Consider the following 11116-nt stretch of genomic DNA (forward strand, 5'->3'; position numbering starts at 1 on the left):
ATGTGACCTAACCCTACATCTAACCCTAAACCCTGACATCTCCACACTCTACCTAACACTCTGCTTTCTAGTCTTATTTATATAGTGTTATGTTGTGCTGGGTAGGCTACAGAATTATTAGAATCATTATTTTAGACGGAAAAATATCATTTATGTACTCACAAGCACCCACATCTCTGTTTTTAATTGTGGTGTGTCAGGTTGTTGAGTTGCCCAGTCCCCTTTGGTTTGAGCTGAGGTTCTGGCAAACTCAAAAATCATCAATTTGAGACACAAAAGACTGTGCATAGCTTTAAGCTCTCAAGTGTGAACTGAACATGGTTTCATCCACCACTACATGTGGGGGCTGTGCTAAAGAAATCTATTACCATTGACGATTGAATAAGATATTCTATTTGAGAACATTTGAATGTGTACAATGTTTGAATATGTGTATGATATAATACATTAGAAACAGGAAAAGGCTGTTCATGTAGGGGTTATAAATACAATTGGTATGGAAAAAAATATATTTACAAATATGAATTATGAACATCATTCTAATGAGGATCATTTTTTTGAATTGAAAGGTACAACAATACATCATTATCATAACCATCATCATTATCATCTTAATCATAATCACTAATGTGACGTCAGTTACAATGGTCCACCGACAATGGTCTGACTATCAAGAATCGCGACCAACTGTGGTTGTGGGAGGGGCTCTGTGGTTGAGGAGCACTCGAGGGTTGGTCACTGGTAGAGCAGGAAGGCCTGGAGTCTGAGGGGGAGGAAGAGGCCCGAGGCACCATGGAGACGACTGCCACCCAAACTCCGACGGATAGAGACCCGGCATGCCTGGGCCAGAGAACAGGGACCTGAAGAAGGGATGGAGATAGATGGAGTAAACCACATAATACAATACACACTCATCTGTCAATTGAGGCTTTCTGCTGCGTCTGCGTGAAGGTGTGCGTTGGCGTGTACCTCTGCTCAGCAGTGTAGTTCTGAGAGGGCTGTTGGCTGCTGCAAGGTCCAAAGGGGTCTTCCTGTCTGCGTTCCTACAACTCCCATCAGCCCCGTAGTCCATCAGAAGTTCCACCACTCTCACGCCACCTTCTCGCACTGCCACATGTAACGGCGAGTCTGGTCCACACCCCAACTGGACATCAGCACCTGGAGCAAAAGCGCAGCACAGGCACACATGGCGAGTTCAAAAGACATGTACTGCTAAATAGACTCAAATACATAACTGAGGCATTTGATACACAGTCTAGTGTCCTAACCCTTACCTAAGTACAGCAGCCTCTCCACACATTCTGCGGACCGGGCCAAGCAGGCTGAGTACAGTGGGGTCCCCTGCCCAGGTAGCTGCAGGTCTATGTGGGCCCCGTGAGTCAGCAGCACCTCCACACACTCGCTGTGGCCTGGAAATGATATAACATTCACACATACCTCTTTCCAACCAAGGTAGTTTGACGGCTCTAATAAACAGTTCTTCACATTTCAAAACAACCAAAGGGTTTTGATGGGTATCAAAAAAATGTGACACCCATCAGAATGTGCTACCAGCACATTCATGTTACGTAATTTCAGTCTACAGCTGGTTTTATCTGGGTCCAACTGTGATAACAAGCAAATACAGATATAACAGGGGACATTTCATGCCCGTGGAAATAGCACAGTCCCACAGCTTGATTCACAATGGCGGAAAGGGGGGTTTCACTCAGAAATTGAGTCCGTTTTCATGGGAACCGAGTGACCCCAGACATACACAAACATCTGTACACATACCTTTTCTGGCAGCCTCGTGGATAGGTGATGCCAGCTGGTGTGAGAAGAGGAGGACGGGGCTGTACTGCAGGATCAGTCTCACACATGCAGCGCTGCCACTGCTGCAGGCACTGGACAGGGGCGTTGCTCCGTCAGCAGTGACCGCCTCCACCTTCAGAGGTGGATAGACACAGGTAGGGGACAGTTACAAGACACAGGTAGGGGACCGTCACAAGACACAGGTAGGGGACCGTCACAAGACACAGGTAGGGGACAGTCACAAGACACAGGTAGGGGACAGTCACAAGACACAGGTAGGGGACAGTCACAAGACACAGGTAGGGGACCGTCACAAAGCAGAATCATGAATTATTTATCCTGGGTTTGAGCCCTTCAGCTGCCTTTTAGCAAACAATCAGACCCATTGTCTTTGAGACTCATTCAAATGCAGAATGAGATGAGTTGAACCCCTCAAACCTGATGGGTAAACCATCCCTTGGCTCAATCGCAACTGCTGTAATGCAGTTAGACCAGTTTGCATGTGAAACAAAACGCTCCGTCGGGCTTGCTCTCGCAGTGAGAGGGTGTTCTTACGTTGGCCCCACTCTCCAAGAGGAACTTGACGCAAGCGTAATGTCCACCCAGACACGCTTCATGGAGGGGAGAGACTCTGTCCATGGTCAGCATGTCCACACTGTACCCCTGGAGAGAGGAGAAAGAAAAGAGAGAAAGAGGGGGGGGGGGGAGGGGAAGAAAGGACGCAAAGACCATTACAGATGTACTTGTGCGAGCCAGTAAGGGGTGTGCATGTGAGAGTAGGGTTCAGGTGTTCAGCAGTCTGGCCCGGTGAGTTTGTGTGTGCGTGTGTACCTGTGAGAGCAGAGTTCGGAGGTTCAGCAGTCTACCCTGACAGGCGGCATCATGGAGGGGAGTCCTGTCCGACCACCAGTCTGACAAAAACAGACAAGCTTAGAACACAGTAACATCACACATCTCCTAGTGTGGCTCATCCATTTCCGGCCATTTCCAACTTGCAGCAGGCATGTAAGCTTTTAGAACAACTCTGAACAGTATTGTGGTTCAATGTTGCAGTGGAGGAGTTGGACATGCCTTCCCGGAACTATACTATACAACATCCGAACATGTATGGTAGCACTCACCAACATTGAGGGGGAAAACAGAGCATTTACATTTACATTTAGTTATTTAGCAGACGCTCTTATCCAGAGCGACTTACAGTAAGTACAGGGACATTCTCCCCGAGGCAAGTAGGGTGAAGTGCCTTGCCCAAGGACACAACTTCATTCTGCACAGCCGAGAATCAAACCAGTAACCTTCAGATTACTAGCCCGACTCCCTAACCGCTCAGCCACCTAACTCCCTTAGCGGAACAGAGCAGGAACAGTATCTCTGTTTCACCCATTTATTTTGGCCATCAAACAAAGCATGCGAACCTTTCAGTCTAGCCGGCCTTCATCAGAGCATCTGAGACTCTGTCCCTGCTCTTTTTCTCTCAGAGTTGGTGAGCGCCAACAGGCATCTTTGGATGTTGTTTATTGAAATATTGGAGATCCTTTTGGAGGAAACAATTCGAATCATTTCAATGGTGGGTCTAGTATAACAAAAACAAGGCGTGGGAGTGTTGAGCACACCTACTTTTTGTATTCTTACTAATCAAACAGAACAAAGTTGGCACATGCAGAAGTAAGGGAAAAGAAAGAACAGGCCTACCAGCCATGAGCGAGTTGCATCCGAGTCGTCCAAATATTCGGTGGGACCCCATCCAAGGACGAAAACACAGGGCCATCTCTGTCTGAACACCAGCCATGGTCAAACAACACCAGCCTTGGAAGTTCCAGACTGACTGAGTCTATCTGTGCTGGATACACAACCTTTCCTGCCTCCCCCACCTCTGGTTTCCTCCTCCCACACCTCCGGCCCTATCCTCCCCCTCCCCTAAATGACTGCCCCAACCCCTGCACTCTAACCTCCTTAAGCCTCTGGCCCAGCACAAAAGAGGTATCACTTGTTTATATTCATTTTTATAGTTGGGGCTGACACAAAGACAACACTCTACTTTCTATTTACAATAATAATAATAAACTGTATTTGTAATGTGCCTTTCTTGCACAGTACAGTACAAATTTGAATCATAAAACATGATATACAATAAGAACAGACACAAATGAAATTAATAATTAAAATCCTGATTGAAACGGTACTGTAAGTTTTAATCCAATTCTCAAAATTGGCCAAGGAAAGGAACATTTCTGATGGAACCAGGCAGTGAGTTCCACAGTTTAGGAGCAGTCCTTCCACCCATGGTTTTTAATTTGCAGAGATGCTGGTACAGAGTGATAGTCAAATCACCGAAGAGGTTGGGTGTAACCAGATCACAATTATCTTTTTATCTATGTGTCTGTTACACACACCTGAGTAATACATTCTGATGTGGCAGTGAGATTCAGTTTCATAATCAATCTTACTTGGATAATGGGAGAAATGTACACAGAAATACAGCAGTGTGTAGCACATGTGGAACCAACTCCCTTGTTTGTAAGTGTATGTAGACAATTCTGTTTCTATAAGTGCACCTGGATAAATATGTTCCTAATTTACCTTTTTTTTTGTCCATGTTGTATTTGAGTTGTTGTAGTACTGTCCTGTGGACTCATACTGCACTTGCAAACCTTTCCAATGTTTTTCTTGAGATCTGATGTTATTGTTGCCCTATCTGTGGGATTAAGATTGTTATTGTAGCACTGTCTCATAGAAGACAGGCCGTTCCTTAGCTCTAATCACTGTAATACGGTTGCAACTGTGCACTTTTAGTCCTTGATTATCTGCTGAACTTACTATATCCTGTATATTATGTTGACAACATAATTCAAACCCAAGCAGAAGCTCATTCTATATATATCCCAAATATCACTCAAGCAAATTGTAAGTGAAAACGTACTTGACGATAAACTGGTATCTGGTTGAAAATCTGTCTGCACACATACTTGTTTTTACAGTCACTGGCTCATTCATACTTTATCTCCATAAGCGATTATGGAGATAAAGTATGAATGAGCCACATTCCACTGGCTTAGAATGCAAATGCAAGGTACTTTTTCTCAGCTCAGTGTTGTGCTGTATGCTTGTTTTTCCCAGGACAACAGATGCTGAAAGTCATGTACACAATGATTTAATCTTCAGGAGGGTTGACGTTAGTAACTTTGCAAAGCAACTCAGAAAACTGTGCCAAAGACAATATCAGGATACATCTTCCAATAATATGATCTTACACCCACCACTATTAAAAGCAATGTGACAGGTAGTACATTATTTGATTTCCCAAAAGAAAATATAATAAAACAGATTTTTCCCTCATTTCACACAGACCAAAAAGCCTTGATTTGCATAAAGATATCCATTACATGAGTCCTAAACAAAGATGCCTCCTGAGTCATGACAAACATCAGTGAAATCATACAATCTGAAAACTAATCCAAGTTGTATAAATTAGAGATGGTAACTTTGTAAATATATGAAACACCGAAATAGGAACATTGTAAGGTCTGAGTACAAACACAATTGATCCTGAATTCCTGTTGTAGCAAACACTAGGAGTGCTTCTTCCTTGGTCTCTGAATGGCAAGTATCCTTTCCTTCCTTTCTCACTGGACGATCCAGTACTATCACCCCCCCCCCCTCCCTTCTTTATTCAGTGCAGTAAACCAAAAAAATAATCAAAAAATAAAGTATACAAATTTCCAGGGTTAAAGCAAGGGTTTAAAAAAGTTGGATCTCTATGTGATGTGTAAGTCCTAACCTTATCCACACCCATCTTTACCTGAGCAAGACAAACTGGCATCGCTTTAATGTGAGAAGCAATCTACAGATGGTCCTTAAACTGGTACTCTATTGATATGCAACACCAGTGGTCTGAACACAGTTGAATGCTTGTTAAGCACCTACAGATCATAACAGTCAGTTACACTTACACTCCTACTAGTAGGGGTAGTAGTGTCTGTAGATGTCAGTAGGATTGTTTAGGAGGAGTGTGTGGCTGTGCTGCAGGTTGGCCAATGTCATAATCTGGTCTGGCCCACAGCTGGGTCCTTCGTCATGGCACTTTTCGAAGTAATACTTTTTCTACAATCCAATACCCTCCGCCACCACCCCTGGGGGCCTGTGGCGTCCATGGCAACGTCCATGACACTGTCTGGGCGGAGCCACTGAAGGAGGAGCAGGAAGAGGAAGTCAAGGATGGCCATGAAGGAGAAGATGGCGCCGGCCACGGGGCCACAGTGAGACCTCAATCTGAACAACCTTCTGTCCAGGGGAAGGACCTCCTGTCCCACCACCTTGTCATAGACCTAGGGGAGAGGAGGCAACAGTTTAGTCTTATACAGCCACCATCTCAGTCACATTGGAGGGAGTAGGAGACTACATTTTAGCTGCACCGTAGAAAGCTTAGTTTGCCCCTGGCTAGACGACGTAGCCCCGTTCATGTACTTAACATGTCTCCCTCCTTTCCTTCTCTTCTGTAAGAAATCTCAGACACAACACGGCAGAACAGGTCAACGCGGGTGCTCCTCAACACAGCTGACACATATCCAATCACATCAAATCAGTGATCCCTACAGGAAAAAAGGAGGCACGAGGGTCGCAAGCTCGTGCTCAAAAAGGGGCCGTGCCTTTTCCGTCCGCTCGGCCACGTTCCTCCAGGTGTAAAGGGTGCCCACCCGGGCGTGGATGGAGGCGGGCGAGGGGACGGTGCCCGCCCGTTGCCTGGCGATGACGCTCTCCAGGCCTTCGCACAGAGAACGCACGTTGGGCTCGCAGAGGGTGATCAGATCCTCCGGCAGAACCTCCGGGATGCCCCCTACTCGGGTGCTGACCACCTAGTCACACACACACACACAATCGTTTGATCAAGTCATACACGATCTCAAGAAAGTTCTCATACCGCAGCTGCACCAGGCGCTTCCATGGATCCAATCGGATCTTTGATTTACTAACGCCAAGACATTTTCTAGTCGGCTCTACAGTCGGTGCTGTGACAGGAGACCCACCTGTAGACCACAGCTGGCCCCCTCCACTATGGCCATGCAGAAGGCCTCTGTCAAGGAGGTGTTGAGGAAGATGTGGCCTTGCACCAGAACTCCTCGCACGTCTTTGTGTTCCAGAGCCCCGAGCAGACGGACCCTGGAGGGGGGGGGGGGGGGGGGGCAAACACATTACATTTAGTCATTTAGCAGACGCTCTTATCCAGAGCGACTTACAGTAAGTACAGGGACATTCCCCTGAGGCAAGTAGGGTGAAGTGCCTTGCCCAAGGACACAACGTCATTTGGCACGGCCAGGAATCAAACTGACAACCTTCTGATTAATAGCCCGATTCCCTAACCGCTCAGCCATCTGACCCACATAACATCAATAACACAGAGCAGGTCAAGACAGGTTAACCCACCCACACACAGAAACTCAAACTGTGCCAAAAAGCCTAAACAGGTACCAAACAAACAGGTACCAAACATTCCTCTGAGTCAGTTTATTTAAAACGGACCATTGCCAACAGACAACGCGGTTACTTAACATGACGTACCTGTCATGGAGCTGGTATTTCTCTCGCACTTCCTCCAACACAATCCTCTTTGGCCCCTCTCCCCCAATGAGGAAATGTAGATCAGGATGTTTCAGACAGAGTTTTGGAATAATACCACCGAGGAGATCAATACCTGCAGGTTAACATGGGAACCCGTTCGTGAACGCGCACATTCCTTTGCAATGTCTACAATCCACAACATCACCACTAGAGTCCTGTCATCCTTCTCGGATCTGAAGTATCAAAACAGCATCCCTCATATCAATCCAAAACACACACACACACGGACACACAGTAATCCACTCGCTTACCTTTGCGGTAGACGAGGCGGCTGACCACCACTATGGTGATGGAGTCCTCTTGGCGTTGGGATGGGTCAGGGGTGAAGTCTGTGGGCTCCACGGCGTTGGGGATGACAGAGACGATCTCTGGGTTGAGCCCCGCTCTCAGCACCGTGTTTTCCTTGCTGGTGTACGACACGCACACAATGTGATTGGTGTCGCACAGCGTCACCGTCAGTAGCTTATTGGTCAGCACTGAGCTCACGTCAGCGAATCCGAAGAGAGAGTGGTCGGTGAACACCTGGAACATAGAAAGGTCCCACACTTTAAGCATCTATATCCACAAGACATAGATATGTAGGGCCAAGTGGAAGTGGCAGAGCGAGGGAACGTATATATAGGGACGTTTTGAAAACATAACAATGTTATCATTCTATCAGTTGTACTGTAGCATGACACCGAGGCTCCTGGAGAAAGAGGGCACTGGGCACAGAGACTGACTTACATCCCTCTGTTCATTACTTCCAACCTCTGTTCCCTATGAGACCCCCATTCATCCAATCTCCATCTCATTCATTCTTTTCTCTCTGGTCTCCCTTCTTCCTACTACAAATGTGTTCATATCCCCACTTGGAACAAGGTCGTCAGGGAAGACCTGGATAGGATTAGAATAACTCAAGTTCAACTTAATCGTCACAGAAAGCCACTCACGGTGTTGATACCCATGGTCTTGGCGTGGAACAGTGCATCATGGGCCATGGCGGAGAAGGAACTGTGCGCATGCACCACAGAGATGCGCTCCCTGACGAACACACAGCGCAGCAAAGGCAGGCTGTGGAGGCAGGTGGTGATGGTAGATTGGTTGTACATCACCTGGAGGGGCAGGTAGTACACCTTGAGCCCATTGGTCAGGTAGCGAATCCCTGTCCTGTTGCCATAAGCATGGGTGGCCACAACCACCTTGTGCCCTTTCTCAATGAGACATTGGGACAGCTCGTATATGTGGCTCTCCACTCCACCCATATTAGGATAGAAGAAGTCAGACACCATGCAAATGTTGTGTTTGGCGGAGCCGCGGAAAGTGGCCGTAGCGGTGGGGACACCAGAGCCTTTGCTTGTGGTTCGGAGGTGCACAGCCACCCCTCTTCTTCTTTGGCCCATGGTGGAGGCTACAGGTGGGGTTATGTACGTCTGTCATTCAAGCGGTAGACATCTAGCATGACTGGTGAAGGCACCAAAACATATGACGTACACAAACAGTTAGAAGAATGACATACTTTGCTTGAGTTGATTGCTAAATCCAACCTGGATACATACTAATTTAGCAGTACACTATTACGCTGGCTAACAACAGCACCCAAATAATATTGCTCGACAAACCAGTAGGTTTTGCGATGATAATCTTATCTTCCAAACAAAGCCAAATTGAATATTCGCAGTTATCAAAGTCTTCCTCACTCGATCTTCATTGCTAGCAAGCATTTAGCTCGCTATAAAACACAATACAAAGCCAGGGAAAACACTTCCTGGTCCGCGTCAGATTACTCACTTCCTCTTGTTTTCAAAAGCCCCAAGACGTATCCAGCACAAACCATGTAAAGTCTTAATCTATTACCAATGATTGCATGTTCCTTTACATTTAACCCTGTAAGACCCTTGGTTGTAAAATTACAACGTCACTTTTAGCTCTCTAATTGCTAATATATTTTCTTTTAAAGACAACAATAGGTTTCATGCAGCACCTATTTAGGTTTCGAATGCACCTATTTATCCAATGGCATCTTGTAAGGCAAGACAATAGGACCCATCCTGGTCCTCGGGAGCAGGGAAACGTCTAAGCACAGAGACCGACTTACATCCCTCTGTTCATTAGGCTACTTCCAATCTCTGTTCCCTATGAGACCCCCATTCATCCAATCTCCATTTCCAGTATTGAGAACCACTGGGCTATGTAAATGTTTTTTTTTTTTTTAAGGTGCAAATGTGTTTTTTGGAGAGCTAAAATGTTTATGTTGTAATTTTACAACCGGGTCTTACAGGGTTAAATTGGTTAAATGTTAGATAATTAAATGGAAGTCATAGCTTTAAGTGTCAGAGCTTTTGATCTACTGTACTCCATTAATAAGCTATGTTGCTTCTTTTTTTACCCTCACGCACAACTTTTCATTAGAAAGCATTTTTTTATATAGAGGGACGACTATTTGTATCGGAAGCATTTGCCTTACCTCATAATGAAGTTTGAAAACAAATTTTAAATGATTAGAAACTAACTAGTTTTTAACCAGTCAGTATTAGTTGTCTAGCCCTATGTACTGCATAATTCTAATCTATTACAGTTACTGATTTTAATCATGTATCCTAAATATTTATTATAGGCCTATGATACGGTCATTTCTTCTATGTGTTTTTGTTCAGTATTTGCAAAAGGAAATTGAATTTTCAAGTACTAGTCAAGTACAACTTTAATCTCAAAGGGGTTATTAACTAAGGAAAATCCCATGTTGAAGTATAACATACAAAACTGGATTTGTTGAAACAGATGTTGCGAAATATTTTCCACATTCTCCGGATCATCATGGAAACTCCCAAATAGCATGCCGAAGCAGCCAGCCAACACGCAACTTTCTATTGAGCTCTAATGTGAGCAAACTGGTTTAGAGATAATTTTCTGCTTTTGAAACTAACAAGGGGGGCTTTATCATAACATACAGATTGAATAAACAAGTTAGGGTTTTTGTTCAGTGCACTACATTATTGTGTGATGGTCTTCTGGTAAAATATATGGGGGACCAGTGCAGGTCCTCCATATAGGAGGTCAGTGGACCTGCACTAACAACCATTTAAGTATTTTATGAATGCCTAAATCCATTCAATTGTAGAAACTGTTTTCAAAGCATTACTCACATGACTAAACGTTGAAAATTAACACAATGCTCCACACCTGTGTTATCTTAAAATACATAATTTGCGGAATTGGCATTAGTTGTCAGTTCTTAAGATTCATGCCTGCTGATGTTGGGGAAGTTAAACTATAAAACAATAAAACTATAATACACTTTTACAATTAACTTTACTGTTGGAAGTGGCCGGGGAGAGGGAAGTCTGGGTCCTGCTTAGGTTGCTGCCCCCGCGTCCCGACCCCCGGACAAGCGGCAGATAACGAACGAACTTTTACAATTATACAATACTAGAAGGGAATTTCCCTTCTATTCACAATGGCAAGGAGGGGAAAACCATGAGATATTCCTTCTCCAAAAATACAAAAAATAGACTGAATAGGGAAAGACATGTTTCGGAAATGAAAGCTTGGTAAGTCTAACAAAGATCTGAAGACTTTCAGTTTTCAAACTGTCACATGACACATGACTATAGCTGATATTCCATGATTGAGCCGTGAATGAAAGTGCTCTTTGCTCTGGTTGGAACACATCCAGGAAATAGTTTATCATTTAACTGATTCTTTAATCACAATTCATTATTGTTGC

General features: G+C 44.8%; 2 protein-coding genes across 2 annotated transcripts; both read right to left on the reverse strand.

The window, feature by feature from the left end:
• Positions 1 to 74: 74 nt before the first annotated feature.
• On the reverse strand, positions 75 to 3668 carry asb11 (ankyrin repeat and SOCS box containing 11). The gene is made up of 7 exons (XM_062457112.1): positions 3487 to 3668; positions 2626 to 2705; positions 2350 to 2457; positions 1777 to 1927; positions 1275 to 1409; positions 970 to 1158; positions 75 to 860 (listed from the first exon to the last, which is right to left on the reverse strand). Exons 1-7 carry the CDS (start codon positions 3581 to 3583, stop codon positions 736 to 738), a joined length of 885 nt encoding a protein of 294 aa, XP_062313096.1. The 5' UTR covers positions 3584 to 3668; the 3' UTR covers positions 75 to 735.
• A 1261-nt stretch (positions 3669 to 4929) lies between these two features.
• Positions 4930 to 9173, reverse strand: piga (phosphatidylinositol glycan anchor biosynthesis, class A). The gene is made up of 6 exons (XM_062457111.1): positions 8343 to 9173; positions 7662 to 7932; positions 7351 to 7483; positions 6819 to 6951; positions 6441 to 6647; positions 4930 to 6119 (listed from the first exon to the last, which is right to left on the reverse strand). Exons 1-6 carry the CDS (start codon positions 8790 to 8792, stop codon positions 5832 to 5834), a joined length of 1482 nt encoding a protein of 493 aa, XP_062313095.1. The 5' UTR covers positions 8793 to 9173; the 3' UTR covers positions 4930 to 5831.
• Positions 9174 to 11116: the final 1943 nt, after the last annotated feature.

This window comes from Osmerus eperlanus, chromosome 3, assembly GCF_963692335.1.
Source record: "Osmerus eperlanus chromosome 3, fOsmEpe2.1, whole genome shotgun sequence".
Classification (NCBI taxonomy): domain Eukaryota; kingdom Metazoa; phylum Chordata; class Actinopteri; order Osmeriformes; family Osmeridae; genus Osmerus; species Osmerus eperlanus.